Here is a 23,724-nt window from a genome sequence, read left to right on the forward strand (position 1 = left end):
TGTTGCTGTGATTTGGAGGAGAAACACTGAGAGAATCAACTCTGGAAATCTTCAGGAATGGAACACACTATTCGTTTCCAATCTTCAACACTGGAGGGTGCTATTTCTTATAGCTGCTATTTTCTATATAATGTCACCAGGGGGCGCTATTTATTGGAAAGATGACACGTGACAGAAAAAGTTCATCATTACATGCATCATATTGATATTGCTGACTTGATTTGCATACTCTATCACTAATCAGTTGGCAAGGTGCCAACAAAAGCTTCTAAACAGTACACAACATTTCAAGATAAATTTAATTTGACAACAAATTTCCTTTGGAGATAACATACCTCCATAGAAATACAAATTACATTCAACGCACAGTACAAAAGTTTTGCCACAAAGTCCCACACAAATTCAAAACAATAAATACCATAAAATCTTGAATCTTAAAAGATTTTCTAGAGTATATTTACATTACCAGTTCTACTTGTAAATCTATACAATATCTACTTTATGTACTGTTTATTTTTTCAAAAGACAATTATCATCATATTTCAATTGCCAAATACAATTCCCCGATCGTTTCTCTTGATTAAAGGTTGTGTTCTCTCTGAATTATTATCACAACACAAGAACTGATTGACATGCTTCTGTCCTCTTCTCAATTTTCCAAAAAAAATATTACATCAGTACAAAACATTTGCCTAAAATTTCCCACCATGTAGATCAATATTTACTCTCATTTTTTTTGCTCAAAACAAGAAAAGAATTTCAATTTCTGTACTGATGTTTACTTGAGAAAATGATATTTTCATTATTCACGTTAAAATCTTAAAAAGAATTTTCTAGATATCTCACTTTCTAAAAATGTTTTGAATTTACAGTGTGTTTACAACATCATGTAATTTCAAAGAACAACACAGACAAACATTTAACTTCAACTCAACAACATGTATATGATGACTTCATCAAAGCTGTATCTGGTGTAATTCATGCAATAAATCTCACCAACTGATAAAATTTGACCAACCTATCTTTTCATTGTGCATGAAATATTACAACTCTGGTAAACAAGGCTTCAGTTTACTAAGATAGACACAAACTAAATCTACTGCTCTTCAATGTAGTAGATTACACAAGTGGGTGATAGTGGTTCCTCTGTTGTGTACAACCTGTGATCTAGATAATGTAAACATTGGAAGTCCCAAAACAGTACACTATAAGTTTATGGAACCTAAGCTTTCAGAGAGCAGCCCTAATGAAACTATAATTAAACCAACGTTCATTCAATATTTTATATCAACAATAGTTTTAATTTCTTTCTATCTTAGTAAACCTCCATAAAGCCTCCATTACCATTTCATCACTAATTGGTTGATCTGTGTTGAATTCAGAAATTCTACAATATTATAGTAAACACTGCCAACTACTACATATATATATACATTTATTTTTTTTTAACCTGATTGTCACATTGCTACATAGTAAATGTTTGTTTGTTTGTTTGTTTTTAAGGTCAAAGGTCACTCTACTCCAGTCCAAAGCCTTCAGCATTAGCTATAGCTATAGTCAGTTTTTGTTTCAATTGTTTTCTATTCTTATACGGTGGTAGACACAGCTGATTGAAGCATGTATGTGCCATCGGTAACCTGTAAAGGAAAACAAACATAAACTCAAGTGATACAATATCATCAATGTTCATTTTTCTGTGACTTGATGTCGGCTAGTTAGATTTGAAATATGTAAAATTCTTGAAAGTGTTCACAATGGCACGGTGACAGTCTTATCCTTATAAGCTAAGTCTTGTAACCCACACACACTATATGCAGTGACTCCAAATTGATAGTGTCTGTCTGTCTGTCTGTCTGTCTGTCTGTCTGCACGTACCAACCTGTCTGTCTACAGGTATGGATGTGTGTATGGATGGCTGGATGGATGGATGGATGGATGGATGGATGGATGTATGCATGTATACATGCATGCATGCATGTATGTATGTATGTATGTATGTATGTATGTATGTATGTATGTATGTATGTATGTATGTATGTATGTATGTATGTATGTATGTATGCATGTATTACCAAGCATACATATGTGAAAGTGACTATTGTTTACTGCGTGTCTTCACAAAGTTATGCCTATATATGGTAAAGTAACATACATGTGTCCACACACATTTTCCAAGTTTATTTTTGATTTCAATCAACACTTGTTGATGATTTAACTTACATGCTAGTTGAGGTGTCTACTCTCATAATCTTGAAGGTCATTTCAGACATTCCACCAATTGGAATTCGGTCACTGCCTGTTGCAAATAACAGTAGCTTCTTCTGCATATGAATAGGACAGGCCTTGGCTATCTCCCAAAAGTACCTGTTACCAAGGAAACATGAAAAGATATTAATGTTTTAAAAATTCAATTATCAATTGCATGTGTAAAGCAGATGAAGACAGTCGTGTTTTTTGGCTGATGAAGATGAACAAAATAATAGATTGTGTTGTCTGTTTGATGGTACGACTTGGATGGTGTTATACCTCAAGTTACCTTATAATACCCTGTACAACAACACAATTCCGTAACACTCCTATCTTGCAGGATGGGTTAAGTTCCCTCTCATAATCTTCACTTAACTTATCAATTTGTCCCCCCTAGAAATCCAATGAGGGCCTCCCCCTTGTGGGTTCAGTGTTCATGCAGAAGGAAACCAGACAACCCAATGAAAACCTGCATGTATTTATTGTTAGTCAATTCAAACTGAATAAAATAAAAGTCATCTTACAGAGTGACAAATTAAGTCAAACTCAGTGCGGTTTGATGAACCCCAACCACAGTGGAAAGTAGTTTAAACCAGTGCCATCAACAACACGACAGAAGAAAACAAGTGTACATAACATTCACATTAACCACATGATCAAATAACAGCCAATGATAACAAGCATACGTGACATTCACAAATCACATGATCAACTAACAGCCAATGAAATCAAGCATACATAACATTCACAAATCACATGATCTAAAACTCACCTTATTGTGGGATCATTTCTACTGTAGCCTTCATATGTTGTTACTTTCTCCAGTTCTTCTAGATTCAGATTTGGATTACCACATACCAGGATTTCGACTTCTTCAGGCCTTAGCATAATGAGGGCATTGGATGCACACACACTGTGGAATCCGTGGTAGAAGGCAGCAAACTGGTGATATATGGAATCATTCAGTAGATAGTTGACGTACAGATCTACATACTCTGAAACAAAAATACAAAGATTTCAATGTAGATTTATAGAACAAATACTGGAAAGTTTTGGTGATTTTCTTGTTGACTGAGAGAAAGGAGTTCTAAAATGGCCACAAAACTGGAGAAAATTGGTAAAAAAACACATGTTGAGTCCCAAAGTTGCTGTGATGCAGTCAAATAGTTTAACTTTGTAAAGAACATCTCTATCTCTAGCTTTTGATTTGTGACAGTTGACAAAACATGTATGTGACCACTAGAGGGTGCTATCATTAGTAAATTGAAGGCAAAGAACACACAAATTTACTTTATCATCATTGTGACATTCTGACTTCCTATCATTACTACTAGATGGCTTGGAGGGCAGTTACTAGAAGGCAAGGAACACACCCATTTTTTATCAATTGGATGATTATCAATTATATGAGGTGCTTCACCTCTTGAAACAATGCCCACACAATTCTGAGGCCTACACTGTTTCCCTTGCCTCTCCAGAGTGTATAACAGACAATTTAAGCTTTTGTGAATTTTAAACTGTATTTTAGAGAGGTTGTGCAAAGCAGGGTTGGTCAAAATAATGAATTTTCTGTGTCTCCTTAGCATAAAGAAATACAGCTAAGATAAAATCAGCTTTGCCTCTGTCCTCTTTTAGGACCAGATAGAATTCTTTGAAAGTTCTATTAATTTGTTGTGCATTTAGTGGACAAACAAAACATATCTTTTACCTTTGCGGTTTTTGTTTGTGACTGGTATTTGGTCTCCATTTGGTTTCAACGAGTGGGGTCTCACTGTGCCATACTCTTGAATATTGATCTGTAAGAAACAAATTCCAACTGATTCAGGGGAGGTCAAAGTTCACTTTGGATGAACACCAGGATGTATGCCGACATGAATAGATACTGAACATGAAGGTTATCATTCTTTCCATCAATCATTGCTGTCTTAATGCAAAATAAAACTTGACAGAAAATTTGTTCATATCTACCAGATGACATCATAACTCTAAGGTCTAAACCTGAGAGATGAACGTGCCCTGTCATAAATTCCATATTTTTTGTTCGAACGTATTCAACTTGGTTTGTGCGTGTGGTGTAAACATATTATCACAGTCCATACTATTCTAGTAAACTAAGAACTCACCTGGAATGTCATACAGAGATCATCTTCCACATCCCCTTCATATTCCAACACTTCCTTCAGTCCGTGCGAAAGTTCCTGGCAAAATTTTAAAAGATAAAAGGTAATCATGAAGTAATGAGTTTTATAAGTGATAAGTTTCAACACTGCTATATTTAAAACATTGCTCTAAACTTGCATGGAAAGTTGCAAAATTGTCAACTATTCAGATTTTGAGTTTGCATTGTTCAACAAATCTAATGATATAATATTACTCTTTGCTATTATCACAGTGAAAACAAAAATATATTTTTTACAAATGTTAATACAAGAAACTGACTTACAGGAAAAGCACCTGCAAGATCATCCACAGTGACATTGGCTCTTCCAACTATAGCTCTAGGATTGTTATACGGCACCACAGCTGGACTCAATAATTTCTTATAAGTCACTGGTGGAAAGTGAATATCCAAAATAATGCTATTATACACAGCCAATCCCATCAACTGAGAAATACTTAAGTTAAGGCAAATACATATTTGAAAAACAGAAAATGTCAGTTCGTTCTCTGTCTTTTTATCACATATTAAAAATTCAACAATTGGCCTAGCTTTGTGTGACTGTGAAAAACCATGCTGGTTATGATATTCATCTAATAATGAATTAATGATCTTTTCTTCGAGATTGGTGTGTTTGTCATTAATAATGTAGTTAACTACACCCTTGGGAGTGTTAGAATGACATCATTACTTGTCATCAAGTACTCAAACAATCGACCGGCAATGAAAAACTGGTCATCAACCCAACCAAGTCATCAAGTACTCAATCTACAGACAATGACAAACTGGTGAGTTTATACCTCATGATAATTTGATACGGTCCATTTAACTGATTAAACTGCTATGCAAACCAACTTTCCATGTGACTTCATCCATGCAGGTATGAGATAGAAACATGAAATTAAAAACATGTCACTTTATATAAATTTTTAATTTTCAATGCTTGCAACAAATTGCTCTAGATAAGAGTGAACTTTGAAAAAGTGTGAATTCATGCTATGATTAAGTGCTACTTCACATTGCAAGTGATGAGATTGTTACTATTATATAGATACGAGATACAGGGTTTTGATGATGGTGTAGATTATAGATGCCATATTAAACTGCAATATATTATACCATGCAAAGCCAAGTTGAACAAAAATATAGAATCTATATCTTTGTTATTCTGTGTCACAACACATGTCTACATCACTGGTTCTGAGTCAAAACAATCAAATTCACCATTACTCCATCCCAAATTTTCATACATATTGTGAACGCTTATATATTTTTTCCCAATATTATTTCTTTATTCAGTCAAAACTACTCATGACCTAAGCGGTTTCGTCACTAGTCATCTTTGACTCATAGTGACAAGGCCCCTTAGATCACTTGTATTTTCCTCGGCTAAACCAAGAAAAATATTGGGGAATAATAATATTTATAATTATTATCATAATACTGTCAATATCATATTTATAATATTGTCAATATCATGTACATGTCAGTATACATATGCCAAGAGTCATAGGCAATGAAGTTCATTATAAACTGTCACACATCAAGGGTCATGACCTTTGAGGGGTGCATGAAATAAACCTGACTGACAGGGTTAAATCCCGGCAAGAACTCAGCAAAAAAAATGACCACAACTTGTCTGACAAGTATGAAAATCATAGTGATTCTTGTAATTTACATGATATGACAACATACTAAGGTGTGACTGAGTGTGAATAGAGTTACAAAATGATGTACTTATAAGGAGAAGGGATAATTAAAAAGTGCTCACAAAAAAATAACTAAATTTGCTGTAAGCTTTTTCATGAAAATTACATTAAACACTGAATACACAGTATGTAGATATGAGCAACCAGATGAACAAACCACATGAATGATAAAACAGATACTACCAATAGCATTCTAGTACAACTGATGTTAAAAAACTGTAACAGCCATGTTGTTGCTTTAAGAGAGGTAATTATCTCACTTTGCCATTATTGCTATAGACACTATTTACATGTAATAAAGTAAAAGTTTCCTTGCTTTGTGTGCTTCTTTAGAATCGTTACCTGGCAAGCTTGATTTCATCAGTATGAGTTTCAATTTTGAAAACGAGTGAGTGATAAGGAACACCTTAGCAACAGCAAATCTTTCACTCAGGAATGTTCCCGGCTACTGAACCTCAAATTCAGTTGTGCTATTATTATCTTGTCATCTGACTTCAAGAATTACATCAGTCATGAGTGTAAGTACCATCAGAATATTCAACATGAATATACTGAGTAACATGTAAACATTTCTAAATCTAGCCTCAGTATACTAAATGCCTTCAATCAAAAGGATACAACACCAACCAGGTTAAACTCTTGGTTACAGTCGGTACATGCACTGTTGAACCAAAAACATCTTGACTTGTGGTCATATGAAAACATTCCTGCATTAAAATGAGAAATACAAAGACTTTAAACATGTTGATGTGTTTATGAGATCTGTCTGGATGAAACAGTTAAGGCACCATTGTTGTTAGTGTAAAACGAAGGTTCAAGTTTATCACCTGTGTATTAAAGTAGACTCTCTCACAATCCTCGGAGCATCGTATTGCTAAAAGGGCTGTTTTGTACATACCGATATCTACTGCATAATTGTACTGTGGGCACTCATCAACTACATAAGGCTAATAATTTGTTACATGTTACTGCCAATCGCAATAACACGGAGTCGCAGTAACAAGTCAACAAATGATTAGCCCTATGTAGTTGATGAGGGCCTACAGTACAAGGATATTCTAGTAATATTATTCAGTAGATATCCATACATACAAAACAGCTAATAGCAATGCTCCCAAGGACTGGTCAAAGAGTCTACTGTGTAAGACATTTACATGTACAATATTACACTTGTTTGTATCTGACATTGTAACAATAATGTACAACTGTTTTTGACACCTTTATTGTATACTAGAACATGTGCTTTGATTTCTTGTGTGATTAACCATTAGTCGTATAAATACTCAGTCCCTCTATCACTGGTTTGGTTTGGTTTGGAAACATGACAATTTTTTAACAGGATGCATTCCAGTAAAGTAAATCATGTAAAAACCATTAATAATAATAATAATAATCTTTTATTCCTAGAAATATATCAAATTTATGATAACAATTTTACACAATGTACTCATCACAGGAAAGGGAGATGAAAAATAGTTGTCTTTGCAACTAGTCGAGTCCGTCCCCCTAGCTTTTACAATCTTAGGAATTACTAAGTACTGGGTCTGCTGATAAAATTGCATGATTTACAACATTAACAGAATACAAAAATCATAAAGAATCTTCAAATGTATTCTCACTATAGAGGAAGAGTAACATATTATCATGCAGATAATTATGCTATTATCAATTTTCTTGACATGGTGCACTTGAATAGATCTCATGGCCATCAACACTAAAATTAAGGGATCTATAATCATAACATTTTGTGATAGCACTAGCATCGGTAAAAATAGGACCAAATAATATTTTTACCAAAATGTATTTTTTCATCACATACATATTTACTGACAGTAAACTCACCATATTCTTCTCTGAATATCTTTCTCAATAAAAGTAAAAACCATTCTTTTGTAAGACCACCCATGTCCAAACCTGGCTCCCCGGCAAACGTGACTCGTAATTTTTTCTTCAAGTCATGTTTCTTCTGAGCAATCTGAACAAAAAGAAGAAAAAAAATAATTCAACTAAAACTCACAATTCCTTGACTATCTAAGTTTTAAAACTATTTCATTTTAAATAAGAATGTATACATAGATATGCAATTTTCATCAAAATTACTCAAAATTCATTTCTAGTTCTTGACACTAGAGGGCAGTACAACATAAGTATGATGGTGAACCATGTTCGTCACATGGTCTACTTGACAGTTTTAATGATTTAAGATGAAATTAATTTTAATTGAGTTTTAACAATTTCCTAGAGATATAGCATCACTTTTCCTTACCATATTTCAGTGTTAATTGCAGTAATTGACATATTATAGCAAGATCTGACACAGCAAACATGTTTCCATTATTTTTTATTTGTATTCAATACTTTAATCATTAATGGTTGACTGAGTCAAGATGACAGAGATGGTCACATGACTTATTTGCATCACCTTATGACAAATATTTGCAGGTCAAAAAAAGTGGGGGGGGGGGGGTCATAATATCTCTACATGTACCCGTTTACAACTAAAGTTGTTCACCATACTTGTTCCTGTACCAGAACTGTTGGCTTTAGATTTGCCTTAATAGAAAGCAAATTTTCTGAACTGAAACTACCAATAAGATGGCGTTAACAAATTTGTAACTCTATTATATTTCAACACGAATAATGACATACAATCTATCCTACAGGACTGAAATTGCTGTTGTTTAAAGTTGCAACAACTTCATGTCCTATCCTGGATACTTCTTCAGACTGTCTAATGATCTGATGATACTGGCTGGTGACATGTGACAGAATTAAATTGTCATGTGAATTTTTTCCCATAACAGTATTATAAAGTGCAGACAAACTTGTGACATTACATCTGCCTCCCCTAATCCGGAAGGCCCCCTCTTATTTACATAATATATGGTGACAAAAAAAAACTGATGCGTTTGCTTGAAATGAGGTGAGCTAAAAGAAAACATCACACAAAGACAAATTTAATTAGGCTGATAAGATAACTGATATGAAAGCAATGATGTAGGTTCATGTGAAACTCTTATTAGTTTGTTTATTCTGTGGAAGTTATAATCAGGTTCTCAAATAAACTTTCATCTTAACATTACAGCTTGTACCCTTACACTTGATTGTATATAATGTGTAAGTTCTAATCAGTAAAACTGGGTTATGTGATCCATGATTCCATGGTGTTCATACTTTGACAAGTTACTGATTCTAAATGTGTTGTCATTGCTGTATGTCTTTGCATGAACTGTGTTTCATTCCTGATTGCCACAACCAAGCAAACCCACCAGTGTATTCCGTGAGTTGTAATATATGGTGAAGCTGTCACCACTCTAAACAACAGTTAAATCCAGATGGATTATAATGACTTCATTATTAACTTCATACCTGGATGACTAAGAACATTCATAAACATATCATATTTTTACAATTTGTTGCCATATCACATACCTCATGAAGTGAATCACTGACTAGATGAGACCTCCGTACTTTCATGTTTAAAAACAGCATTCCCATATCAGGAACCACTCTCTGTTGTACTTTGGCTACAAGACTTCGCTGTAACATCAAACAAAGACAAATTAGTATCAGAAACCATCACTTTTTCAGTAATTTGTCAGCAAGAATTCTCTGTAAAAGCATAGATCCCTCCACTGTCTATGGTAAAAGTCTCTTTTGTCCCATCCACTACTATCTTAACAGCAAACATTGCCATTCTTTATAGTATTGTGCAGTTGTTTCTAGTATGCTTGTGTAATATACATAATGCTATCATTTGTATTGTTTTTGTTTTTGTTTGTTTGTTTGTTTTTTGTTTGCTTGTTTTTTGTTTCAGCTACAAGAACTGTTATGTATAATAAATATAGTTTATTTTAGAACATGAATAAGGAAATTCTGATTCTAATTCTGATTCTGATGCTGATGCTGATTCTGATGTTGATGCTGATGCTGATTCTGATTCTGATTCTGAATCATAGCTATCATAAACTATACTTTTGGCCGGGGTACTTTTGCTACAGAAGACTAAGTAGTAATTGTTAAACAGATTCAAGAAACCACCATTATTTGCTGTAATTTGTCGATAACACTTGTCTGTAACACCATACATATCAAACTTTTCATGAACCACATTTTTTTCTATACTTTGACAGCAAGATTTCATTGTAACAGCAAACATACCAAAGATATCATCAGAAACTCATTATTTCTACTCATCAAGTACATTTCTACAAAACAAATATCACTGATAATTTCAATAATAATAATTATTATTATTATTTTTTAATAATAATGATAATTTTTTTTTCAGTGACAATTATCACTGATGTTTTTTGATATCAAAAAACATAAACATGCATGGATGTTGTAAGATTTTGTGATGGAATATTTTAAGTGATATTTGATTAATATCTGTTGCTATGGTGATACCTCTGGCTTTAATCTTGACCCAGACTTAGATAAAGGGCTTACTAAATCAATTTGGAGAATAAAAAATAACTAACAAGGAACAAAATTGCATAACATTCAAATTTCAGAACTTTAATTGACTCTCTCAAGGTGTATCAACATCAAATATCTCACTCAAAGATACAAGGCCCCTTAATATGTCAATCATCTCTGACAGGGTTTGACAAGGCCCCTTATGTCACCCATCTCAGATTGGTAGTGAGAGGACCCTTTAAGTCAATACTGATTCCAGACTCATAGCAACAAGATGTCCTAAATATTTCTGTTGCTTAAACCGAATAAAATGGTACACCATCTATTGCTGATTTTAATCCCTATATATATTTACCAAATATGTGAACTCTGTTTTCATGTAACAGTACGTATGATTTACTATACCGCGGTATATCCACGCCCGGGACCCATGCATATTTGTTTGAAAAATACCAATTAATATTCAAGTTGCTTTTAAAATATTTAATCATACTTATGTATTCAAGCTTTCTCAATAAATTAATTTTACAACCTCCACATTATTGTCAATAGTCTCAAATTAATTGGATACATCATTTATGACTTACTGACTACTTCTCATCTGTCATAATATTCATACCCCCTGACATAAATCTTAATGAAAAACACTCTTTCAAATTTTTTTCAGTCAACTGAACTCAATGAAAAGCAAACAATGTGTAGAATGAATTTAAAAGGAGTCATTTTTTTTCTAAACTTTCTCAAGTAATTTAAGACTGTATAGTTAGTTGTCTCTCAGTGTTTTTGATAAAGTTGAGGAAATCTGGTAACTCACAGTAAGAAGGGGTAAAAGTTGCACAGTTTCCCATACAATCTACCAATTGTTGTACATTTACTTTGATGATTTACTTTAGAACTGAGGTATTTTTTATGTTAGTTGGACACTAGTAGAGGTGCTTGGCACACATCTGTCCATTCCCTTTACAACTGTATTTTGTTGTTTTGATATTATCATTACTTCTTTTTTGTCACTAGTGTTTTTGGGTATATATGTATGATCTTTCTGTTCTGTTGTAGTCTATTGTACATGTTGTCACTAGTGTTTTTGGGTATATATGTATGGTTTTTCTGTCCTGTTGTAGTCTATTGTACATGTTGTCACTAGTGTTTTTGGGTATATATGTATGGTCTTTCTGTTTTGTTGTAGTCTATTGTACATGTTGTCACTAGTGTTTTTGGGTATATGTATGATCTTTCTGTTCTGTTGTAGTCTATTGTACATGTTGTCACTAGTGTTTTTGGGTATATGTATGGTCTTTCTGTTTTGTTGTAGTCTATTGTACATGTTGTCACTAGTGTTTTTGGGTATATGTATGGTCTTTCTGTTTTGTTGTAGTCTATTGTACATGTTGTCACTAGTGTTTTTGGGTATATGTATGGTCTTTCTGTTTTGTTGTAGTCTTGTACATGTTGTCACTAGTGTTTTTGGGTATATGTATGGTCTTTCTGTTTTGTTATAGTCTATTGTACATGTTGTCACTAGTGTTTTTGGGTATATGTATGGTCTTTCTGTTTTGTTGTAGTCTATTGTACATGTTACTTTAATTTTTATTATTGTGTAATTTTGACTTGAAGCATGATGAAGCGTAATAAATATTTTTTTTCTTCAAATTTTGTTTGGGAACTATGGTAAAATTACTTGGGAACACCTGTAGATTTTACCAGCTGACTGCACTGGCTCACATTTTTATTAAAATTTCTACAGAAACACTCAAGTAAGAAATTCTATATACTTTTCATAATCTACTACACCTTTATTAAAAATCTCAGATAATTTTTAGATATCAAATATTAATACTGCCAATCACGACTGGAAATATGTGCGTGTACACAATGAATTTCAACACATGGTGAACAAGAAAGAAAGTTCCCAAGCAACTTTGGAACTTCATACAGGGAAAGTACAGAAAGACTTCTCTGTTTGTTCATGAAACAAAGGATTTACTAATCTCACAGACAACTGTAAATAGGGACAAAGTCTGAAGGACTTTCAAACAACATAGACAAAAGTACTTTTGAGCTGAAGTTTTCCAGTGTACAGCTGAAGAATTTACTTATTCTGTCTTCTGAGTATTTTGACATTTTCAGAGATCCATAAACCGATACTCATCTGAAGTTGTATGATCACCAGTAGACATGAAGTTTAATATTCAATTCAGACGTTTATCAATTGTAAATTTTCCTTTGAGTGGAACATAGACCCTCCTCCTTGTTGTCACAGTGCCACTTTAGACAACATGTTGGCAATTAAACATTAGCTATCTCAATGACAATGGTCTGAAAAAACAAACAGCTGAATACAAATCACATAATGCTCCTCATGTAAATCTAAAACTTGAATCTCACCTTGTGTATGACAAATAACAATAAATAATAAACAATTACCTCACAACGTTATAATGTTGTAATTATTTAACATTTACCATCCCTACATTGTAGCTATTATTCAAATACAGTGTAACAAAATACAATAAAGAGATGATGTATTACGGTTTTCCAAGGCCAAGTTCAGATTAGGTTTAAAATTCAAGTATGAAAAATAGTTGTAAGTCAGAGCTATAGAAAAAGTCTTGTCCAGAACAAAACAAATTTTTTCTAATTATCTTTCTGGCTTCACTGATAAGATAACACAAATAGGAGAACCTGGGACTGAATCCCAGGCCTTTATACCCATGAAAGGCAGACACCCTATTTGTAGGTTTTACATCAGTTACTAGAAACTAACATTAATGATATAAAACAAATGAAAAAAATATTTCAAACAATTTGCTTTTTCTGATGTATAAAGCCACCATGAATACAAGAACAATCTTGAGTTTCAGTTGCATCTAAATCTAAACAAAACACAAATTTCAGCCAACCTATATGTTTTAAATCATAATTTTAACAAAAATTGGAAAATTGAAATTTGTAAAATCTGGCCAAGATTTGGTGATTTTGGTAAATGGTGATTTATCTGTTGGTGATATACTTATCAAACAGTTTTTTTGAATAATCTAGCACAGTGCAAATACACTTCGTCTTGTCAAAACATTTTCACTCCAATTTCAAAATTCATCATCTTTCAGTTTCTAAAGAAAGCTCTGAAATGTGTATACAACCCTTTTATTCCAATTTTGTAAGATTTGCAAGATAATAAAAAAAGGATTCTACCTATAGTAGATGAGAGTTACTGTAGAGTATGGTGGAGTACAGTAGTAGATGAGAGTTACTGTAGAGTATGGTGGAGTACAGTAGTAGATGAGAGTTACTGTAGAGTATGGTGGAGTACAGTAGTAGATGAGAGTTACTGTAGAGTATGGTGGAGTACAGTAGTAGATGAGAGTTACTGTAAAGTATGGTGGAGTACAGTAGTAGATGAGAGTTACTGTAGAGTATGGTGGAGTACAGTAGTAGATGAGAGTTACTGTAGAGTATGGTGGAGTACAGTAGTAGATGAGAGTTACTGTAGAGTATGGTGGAGTACAGTAGTAGATGAGAGTTACTGTAGAGTATGGTGGAGTACAGTAGTAGATGAGAGTTACTGTAAAGTATGGTGGAGCACAGTAGTAGATGAGAGTTACTGTAGAGTATGGTGGAGTACAGTAGTAGATGAGAGTTACTGTAGAGTATGGTGGAGCACAGTAGTAGATGAGAGTTACTGTAGAGTATGGTGGAGTACAGTAGTAGATGAGAGTTACTGTAAAGTATGGTGGAGTACAGTAGTAGATGAGAGTTACTGTAGAGTATGGTGGAGTACAGTAGTAGATGAGAGTTACTGTAGAGTATGGTGGAGTACAGTAGTAGATGAGAGTTACTGTAGAGTATGGTGGAGTACAGTAGTAGATGAGAGTTACTGTAGAGTATGGTGGAGTACAGTAGTAGATGAGAGTTACTGTAGAGTATGGTGAAGTACAGTAGTAGATGAGAGTTACTGTAAAGTATGGTGGAGTACAGTAGTAGATGAGAGTTACTGTAGAGTATGGTGGAGTACAGTAGTAGATGAGAGTTACTGTAGAGTATGGTGGAGCACAGTAGTAGATGAGAGTTACTGTAAAGTATGGTGGAGTACAGTAGTAGATGAGAGTTACTGTAGAGTATGGTGAAGTACAGTAGTAGATGAGAGTTACTGTAAAGTATGGTGGAGTACAGTAGTAGATGAGAGTTACTGTAGAGTATGGTGGAGTACAGTAGTAGATGAGAGTTACTGTAGAGTATGGTGGAGTACAGTAGTAGATGAGAGTTACTGTAGAGTGTAGTGGAGTACAGTAGTAGATGAGAGTTACTGTAGAGTGTAGTGTAGTACAGTAGTAGACGAGAGTTACTGTAGAGTGTGGAGTCTTCAAAATTCATCGCCTTTCAGATTATAATGAACGAGGTATTCAAATGAGGTATGGTATATGAACCATGAAAACCTTTCTTTGGAACACAGTTATTTCAATGGCGTCATAAAGGTTTTGTCTTCAGGTATGAAAGGCAAGGAAGTTGTATTGATTGTCCAGGCTATGTTATGACACTGTAGTTTGCGTCATACAGAATAGTAAACACTGCAGGTGGTATAAGATAAACATACTGATGTTTTACATCAGGTCGACTTTTAATACAGGGGACAATATTACCTGATATCGTAATATTATTTCTGTAGCTAAATCATACAAGTTTAATTGAAAGTGAGGTATATTTGAAGTTTGAACACAACACTCCAGTTGTCTCCTGTTTGTTATACAATAACATGACAACCTCATGACATGTGAATGCAAGTGTGTTGTACTCTGCGTACTCAGGGTATTTGCTCGAGTGCTTGCAGTGTTCTCTGCGGCCGTACTTTCTTAAGCATAGCGAGTGAAAGTGCAGCAGAAACCATTGGTAGAGCCGTGAACCATAAACATAGTTGGTAGACTGGATCAGTTAATTACAAATGAAAAGACTTCATGATGGACTCTAAAAGATATATCTCAGTGGATTAAGCTCGATCATAATCTACTTTTAACTTTGAACACAGAAGCATTGGAGAAAAGTCTAACCAAGCGATGAGAGGACATAACCAAAATCAACCAAGTTGAGGGGCTCTCTAGGGTACATTTAATAGATCTAAAATCACTAAGTGGGCTGGTCTTCATAAGTACAAAGTTCAAAGCTCAGAGTTCACAAAATAGAAATGATAACTTACCCTGGCCATGACTATCATTTGTTGTTCTGAGTCTCTCTGCATGATTGTTCTTTTGGCTGCCAGGCTCAGGATAAAAGGATACTGACAAAAGGAAAATCTACAAAAATAAACCAAAACATATTTTTGTATATCATCAGTTGCCTTCTGTGATTTTATTTTCTTGAGAACATTCCTGTTATTAAAAATGCTATTACCATACTCTGAATATAACAAAACTACATTCTAACATAATATATTTTTGTGTCCGATTTATCAAATATAGAAATCAATTGAATAAAAGATGTACTTTAAAATTGGCTTGCTTTCCTAACATGAAATTCATAGCACAAGCTATATGTTTGGGATAATCTAGAGGCTATATATCTGTGGCTTCAAGATCTCTCTTCAAAAAGAAATCCAATGCCATGGATAGCCTCTAGACTATGGTTGGAAACATAAAAAACAGAACACTCTCTGAAAGCCTAAGGAACGATTGCACAATATCGCACAAGCTCAAAAAACGATCTTCATTTGTTTAAGAACCCCCTCTCCCTCCTTCTACAGGAACATTCACAAGTGTGACATTATGTTGTAAACCATGTCCATGATGAAAATTTTAGCGGTCACACCACTATGATCGATGCAATGATGCACTGGTAGGTTGACACATTAAAATACTACTGGAAACCCAGCACTGTATAGTAAATTTCAATCAACTTATTAACAGGATCTCAGTAGTAAATACAGAATCTGTTATCCCAGAAAGCATGAAATTTGGTTAGCCGTGCAAAAATTATGTACAGCAATAAAATTGATGCCACGCCCCCTCCCCTCAACAAAGTTCTGAAGTTCGTTTATTGAGCTTGTGTGATCGTCCCTAATAATATAACTATTTAAAATGATTTAATAATATATAAAAGGCCAAAGTCCAAGCATAAAATGCTGGTATACAAATGAGAGTATAGTTGCTAATATGAACTATATACATGTGTTTAAATGTGTACGCCATACTTAGTGTCAAACTGTGGATGCTAATATGAACTATATACATGTGTTAATATGTGTACGATATACTTTACTGCCAAAGTGCTTATAAAGTAAATTAGTGTATCACTATTTCAATATATTGTTACTGACATATGGATGATTGAAGAGAAAGTAACATTTAATTGGTATTGAGAGTGGAGAATTGTACTGAACAAAAAGTGTGGGAATAACATTTCTTGCACACATGAAAGTCTGTGTGTGTGTCTGTCTGTCTGTCTGTCTGTCTCTGTGTGTGTGTGTGTCTGTCTGTCTGTCTGTCTGTCTCTGTGTGTGTCTGGGTGTTTGTGTCTGTGCATGCATGTGTGTGTGTGTGTGTGCGTGTGTGTGTGTGTGTGTGTGTGTGTGTGTGTGTGTGTGTGTGTGTGTGTGTGTGACTGTTTGGGTATCTGTGCATGTGTCTGTGTATGTCTGTGAAAGAGTGCATGAGAGTGTTGTGAGATAGAGAGAGAGTGTGCATATGTGTGTGTGGGTGCCATCACCATTGTCCCATAACTCTTGCAGAAAATCCCTAAAATAGCCAAACAAATGTCAAGTGCAGACAGGCAAGATTTCACATTTGAATAAGTTACCAAGGTGCTATTCCCTCATCAAAAAACCATACAAAAGTTGATAGCAATAATTAATACATGACAGAAATAAGTGTGACTGGACTTCTCCTTTAACATAGGAAAACTAGACAACTAGCTGACTTTTACAAACAAGGTACTTCTGAGTATATCTCCTGTCATACAACTATCATGTTTTTTCAAGTAAGAAATGTTGATTTTTCTGACAATGTTGGGTTTTATTGAGTTTTACATGCCATAGTGGTGGAGTACTTATATTCACATGAACTATATAGTTGCTTATAATGTCATGAAGAGGTTAGGATTTCGCAGAAAAATAGATACCGACAAAGCTGTAAAGAAGCCGACAAACATGCCTTTGCTTTCAGTGGGATCAATGGAAAAGTACACTTACGTTTGATTCTGTGAAGGATTCTGCCAGGCATAATATTCCGACATCAAATCCATATTATCTAGAGTAGCGTTGTAGAAATCAATGTACGGAATCAGGGTTGGCATGGATAATGTATTGGCAGCATCTGGAAAAAAAAGTGACAATATGATATGATCAGAAATTGATCCCTTGTATTTTCCAGATTGTATGAAATCTTAAAATTACAGGTAAGGGGTAGCCTGGAGAGGTTGATCAGATCATAACCCTTATTATTATAACAACCTACAACTTGGTATTATAAACTGTACCATGTCACCACTTGTAATGGTAAGGAAGGTCTGTATGAGTCAACAGAACTAGAGAAATTACTCTGATCTCTTAGTTGTACTGAACCTTAGATCAGCTGTGCTAAAAATGGCAATTACAGGTGAACGTATGAGAACCAGGATATATTTGCATATTTGGTTAACTTGCCACCTTTTCAGAAGACTACTTCCAACAGAAATGCACCACAGGTGCCCCCCCCCCCCCCTTAACCAGGTGACAAAGATGTTAAAGCCCCCTTATAATTATTCCCAATAAACTTCGTAACATGATGAAAATGATTCAGATTTGATAGATATACAGCAGGTCATGTTCTAGTTACTGCTGATGACGTGAGAGTAGATATAACTAGAAAAACTCACTGAGTAAAGCTAAGACTTTGGTAGCTGAAGGAATCCACCAGGAACATTTAGTCATTGGTGGAAGATCTGCTGGAGCTGGTGGAAATAGCCGTATTGATATGAATTGTATTAACTTATGGACTACTGACTTGAATTTATCCGTTGGTAATCTGAGAAATAAAAAAGAGAGAAAATAAGATTTACTGTTAGCTCAAAATTGATGATATAATTTACCAAGATTGGTTATACAGGCTAAACTGACTTCTGTCATGGAGTCATGATATCATGAATGGGCTAGAGTGGCTAACTTGGAATCTGCAGGTTTCAAGTCTCATTGTTATCATTTGTTTGTGAATAGCTCAAGTCCTTGGGCAAGATTTGAACCATTAATGTGCCTTGGCCCAGTCAATCTCAGCTAAGTTGGTCCCCAGCGAGCAGCTGGTTGGATATACTATTAAAATATTGCTGATTTTGGGTTATTGTCAAACATTGTTTCTCCAAAACTATTTTACACTAGACTAGATAGCAAATTGATTATGAAAGTGATATTTTATCATATTTAACTGTGTATGTCAATTCAGTGGAAGTTTTCCTGATGTGAAAATGATGTAGAATTTGATATAGTAGCATCTTGCTAATCCAACATACTTGGTGATCCGAATATAAAATGTCATATTTCCAAGACATGATCATAGTAAAGTGACACTTTTGCTTGATAAAATTTGTAAAGATGGCTGCTCTATTAAAAGATGGCAACCCAGCAGTCATGATAGATAGGCAGCCATCTTTGTAAAGTGTGTTGTATTCTATAACCTTCAACTGACTTAGTGCACAAAGAAAAGATATTATAAGACATCTTTAACATAAAACTACATCCCATTCGACAGTAATTTAGTAAATTGATCTTTTCACAAACTACAATGTTATAACACAACACCAAGATACGCAATTACAGTTATACTCTGGCCACATACCCTAAATACCAAAACAAAACAAAAACAGATGAAGCTGCTAATGATATTATTACAAGTTTTGTGTTGTAAAACTCAGGACAAACAAAAATATATTCAGACTGTCTTTGCATATCCAGACAGAAAGGAAGTCCTACATTGAACAAACTAATATGTAAAAAGTGTTGCAATATTTGCTTTTACTCTGCATTTTCTAACAAAGAAATAATAGCTCTGGTTTAATGCGAGAATGACAAATATTTATTTTTTTAAACTTTCTATTTTTCAAAATGACTGCTTTTCTTGTAAATTCAAAACCTGCAAGGAAGTAGTTGAAGTGCACTTTAGGATATAATACTGTGCAGTTCTTGTAACACGGTGGATACATTGAATATTCACAATGACTTGATGGGTCTCAATTGTACTAATTCAGCTGTCTATATTGATTTACTCTTTTTACATAGGGGAATGTATAAAAGCAGTTTCCACTCCTGATCAATACAGGTCAATACTTAACAATGCAATCTTTATGTTTCCCCCATGAATTGTATCCAGGTGAAAGGCTTGGTTTATACAAACAGAAAAAAGGGCTTTGACAGTTATATGCTAATGTAGACTAGTGCAAATACCTGAATCACATGATAATATCAGATACATGTACATGTAAATAAGTATATCATTGGATTTTTTTAATCTTAAAAATCCTTTTAACTACATAGACAAAGTTAAAGCTATTTACAAATAGTTTATTTTAAGTTGTTTTTCGCTGGAACAGAAGTTCGTTGTTTTGCTTGTATTTTTGTCAGTTTTTAGAAACGACATTACATGTAATACTGATCAGGCAGGAGTTAAACTAAGGTTTTTAATGTGGCTACTGAGAGACTTGACAGAAATATAGAATTCTGTAGTAAGCTCTCAACAATGGACCTGGCTATCTGGCTGACAACACACTAGATTGACAGATTTTTTGTTCCAGGAAATGATATTGTCAAACCAGATAGCCAAGTCTCTGAGTTTTAAACCTAACAAATTTGATGATATGTTACCAAACTCTAACATTCTGGAGATATGTAGAACAAAGGCAAAAAATCTTAGAAATCAAGTGTTTCATTGTTCTGATAAACAGAATCTAAATATCCAGGTACTAAAAATAGCAACAAATACATAACACAACAACACATTTGGTTATCTTTGGGTGGGGACTACTCTACACAAGTATAATTTGCACCTGGGGAGATCACCATTAGCTGTAAGGAGTATAGGCTACCTGGGGAGTTCACTGCCAGGTAGCTCCTATGTGTATGCGCTCCTTAACATCTAAGTGGAAAGTAACCAGAAAAGAGCAGCTGGGGAAGTCACCGCTAGCTAGTTCCTACTGTACTCCTGAATGTCTAATATGTATAAAGAAAGTAACTAGAAAAGAACACCTGGGGATGTCATTGTCACTGGCAGGTGTCTGGAATCTAATCTACTAATCTTAAAGACTTACCTTTTAAACCAGTGTACTAGATAATGGTGGTCTTGATCACTCAAAGCAGCCATTTGACGAAGTAAATGTGCAAATATGACATACGTTGTAGATCCTGTAAACTGGGGATTCTGTAGACAAGAAGGAAAAAAGTCATCAGTATTTGAAAAAAAAGCACGGAAATCTATTTATCAAATTGGCAGAAAATAACTATTTATATATGTCAACTAAAATTCTTCAAAATGTCACACTTATTATTAAGTCTCAAATTCCTCAAATGTTTTGAATTTGTTATTCATTTTTAATATTTCAGAGGAAAATGTCCTCAACTTTTATTTTTCAGTCTCCAAGGGCTTACACATTCACCTGACTGTTTTGCAATTACTTATCAATAGGCCTATACACAAAAGGACACAGCTGTGTTTTAAAAAAATTCTTATTCAAATAAAGAATGAAACGAAGCTGGCCAGACACTTAAACAAGTCTAGTTACCCCCGGAGGGAAAACATTTTTCATTATCCCACTGCACTACATTGAAACTGTTGATCCTGTTACTAACTATTTCAAGAACTTAAAGACATTCATACAAATTTCAATATGTATCCATCGGCAAGATAACATTGGATTTTGAATTCTATTTCTTCCTTTCAAGTTTCAGTGACTTTGCCTATGGTCATAGGATGTAAAGAGGAAAGTTTTTATGGTGTCTATAAGGTCTTGCTGACATACTTATACATGGCACTCTATGGGTTGAGATTCATTTGATATTTACAATGATAGCAAGCAAAGAGAATACAGTACCACAGGTGGCACAATTGATGCAAAAGACATAATTACTGTGTCATATCTGCCGGCAAAATAGCAAAACAAACAGAAGAGTATCGATGTCGAATAACTAAAGGCTGGCACTGAAATTGTATATGATTATGCATTAAACCCAGAATGCACCTCAGGGAGACAAATTTAACAAAAACATTTTTAAAAATCAAGTTTTTATCACCTCTCCAATCTTTGCTACACATATGGAAGCTTATTTCTGGTCTTTTTAAAACAATACAGTTTCAAGAAACTAGATGTCCATCATCTTGTTTTCAAGGAAATCATCAAAAATCTTTGTTTTTCACATTGGCAGCCATATTGGATTCTAACAATGTCTTAATTTTGATAACATTTGTTTGGTCACTTGTTTTTTCTTCTTAACTTTAACTAAGAATGGGTTGGAGTGTTCTTGAACAAAGTAACAGCTAAATTTAAGTTTAAACAATTTATTTCCAAAGCAATTTTATGTTACACATCCTCACAAATTTGTAATCTTTTACTACATGGTTGTGCTCCTTCTATCATTAGATAGAGTGACTATGATGAAGGGATTGTGGTAATAAAATCTATCATCATGGCTTTACACACCAATAATAATTTAGTGTCGTTATTTATGGGAAGTTGTCAATTGACATTTAGACCTCACCATATGTCAGTAACATATTTTTTCAATTTCACTGAGTATGTACTGTAGTTAATTAAAAAAAAAACTGCAGTAATATCAATTAATGAATTAAAAAGTAAATGACGACAAAGAAATGATGATATCTTTAAAAAAAAACACTACTGAATGAAAAAGAAGTCATCGATGTATAACTGGTATTACTGAGGTATCTTTATATGCTAGAATTCTAGACTTCTATCAAGGCCAAGTTGCTTAGAAAGGGATTTCAACAAAGTTTGAGAAGAAATATATGCATATATCAAAACAGTATATTCTACAATATTGCAGTGTTCTTGAAGTACAATATCAGAATTCTTCTGTCAGAAACAGTTTCCTACAAACAACAAAGTGATGAACACAAACTATGACTACCACAACAAGAAATACAATTCAAACTTTTTACTTTTATACACTGACTGTCAACATGAATATAATATAATATAATATACAAGTAATAAATAATAGACTAAGTTTTACTATTACAATCATATAGGTCAAAATAGTTAGTATGTCTTGGAATCTAGTGGTGGCCATGAAACCTGTCTATTATGGACATTTCTTGGAATCTAGTGGTGGCCACGAAACCTGTCTATTATGGACATTTCTTGGAATCTAGTGGTGGCCACGAAACCTGTCTATTATGGACATTTCTTGGAATCTAGTGGAGGCCGTGAAACCTGTCTATTATGGACATTTCTTGGAATCTAATGGTGGCCACGAAACCTGTCTATTATGGACATTTCTTGGAATCTAATGGTGGCCACGAAACCTGTCTATTATGGACATTTCTTGGAATCTAGTGGAGGCCGTGAAACCTGTCTATTATGGACATTTCTTGGAATCTAATGGTGGCCACGAAACCTGTCTATTATGGACATGTCTTGGAATCTAATGGTGGCCACGAAACCTGTCTATTATGGACATTTCTTGGAATCTAGTGGAGGCCGTGAAACCTGTCTATTATGGACATTTCTTGGAATCTAGTGGTGGCCATGAAACCTGTCTATTATGGACATTTCTTGGAATCTAGTGGAAGCCATGAAACCTGTCTATTATGGACATTTCTTGGAATCTAGTGGAAGCCATGAAACCTGTCTATTATGGACATTTCTTGGAATCTAGTGGTGGCCATGAAATCTGTCTATTATGGACATTTCTTGGAATCTAGTGGTGGCCACGAAACCTTTCTATTATAGAATTTCTTGGGAATCCTGTGGCCATGAAAGCTGACTATTATGGACATTTCTTGGAATCTAATGGTGGCCATGAAACCTGTCTATTATGGACATTTCTTGGAATCTAGTGGAGGCCGTGAAACCTGTCTATTATGGACATTTCTTGGAATCTAGTGGTGGCCATGAAACCTGTCTACTATGGAATTTCCTGGGAATCCTGTGTCCATGAAAGCTGAATATTATGGACATTTCTGTGAATTCAAGGATGTCAATGAAGAAACCTATTCATAAAAT

General features: G+C 34.3%; 1 protein-coding gene across 1 annotated transcript in view; it reads right to left on the reverse strand.

The window, feature by feature from the left end:
• Window positions 1–364: 364 nt before the first annotated feature.
• LOC144446444 (putative E3 ubiquitin-protein ligase HECTD2) overlaps window positions 365–23,724 on the reverse strand; it is a 46,104-nt gene continuing 22,744 nt past the window's right edge. The window contains exons 6-18 of the mRNA XM_078136206.1: window positions 20,794–20,903; window positions 18,376–18,524; window positions 17,711–17,834; window positions 15,725–15,821; window positions 9,547–9,654; window positions 7,957–8,089; window positions 6,733–6,821; window positions 4,691–4,852; window positions 4,371–4,445; window positions 3,956–4,043; window positions 3,020–3,242; window positions 2,221–2,364; window positions 365–1,637 (exon numbers count right to left, since the gene is read on the reverse strand). Of these exons, the coding sequence (XP_077992332.1) occupies window positions 1,517–1,637; window positions 2,221–2,364; window positions 3,020–3,242; window positions 3,956–4,043; window positions 4,371–4,445; window positions 4,691–4,852; window positions 6,733–6,821; window positions 7,957–8,089; window positions 9,547–9,654; window positions 15,725–15,821; window positions 17,711–17,834; window positions 18,376–18,524; window positions 20,794–20,903 (1,623 nt within the window). The 3' untranslated portion in view covers window positions 365–1,516. The remainder of the gene's footprint in view (window positions 1,638–2,220; window positions 2,365–3,019; window positions 3,243–3,955; window positions 4,044–4,370; window positions 4,446–4,690; window positions 4,853–6,732; window positions 6,822–7,956; window positions 8,090–9,546; window positions 9,655–15,724; window positions 15,822–17,710; window positions 17,835–18,375; window positions 18,525–20,793; window positions 20,904–23,724) is intronic.

This window comes from Glandiceps talaboti, chromosome 15, assembly GCF_964340395.1.
Source record: "Glandiceps talaboti chromosome 15, keGlaTala1.1, whole genome shotgun sequence".
Lineage (NCBI taxonomy): Eukaryota > Metazoa > Hemichordata > Enteropneusta > Spengelidae > Glandiceps > Glandiceps talaboti.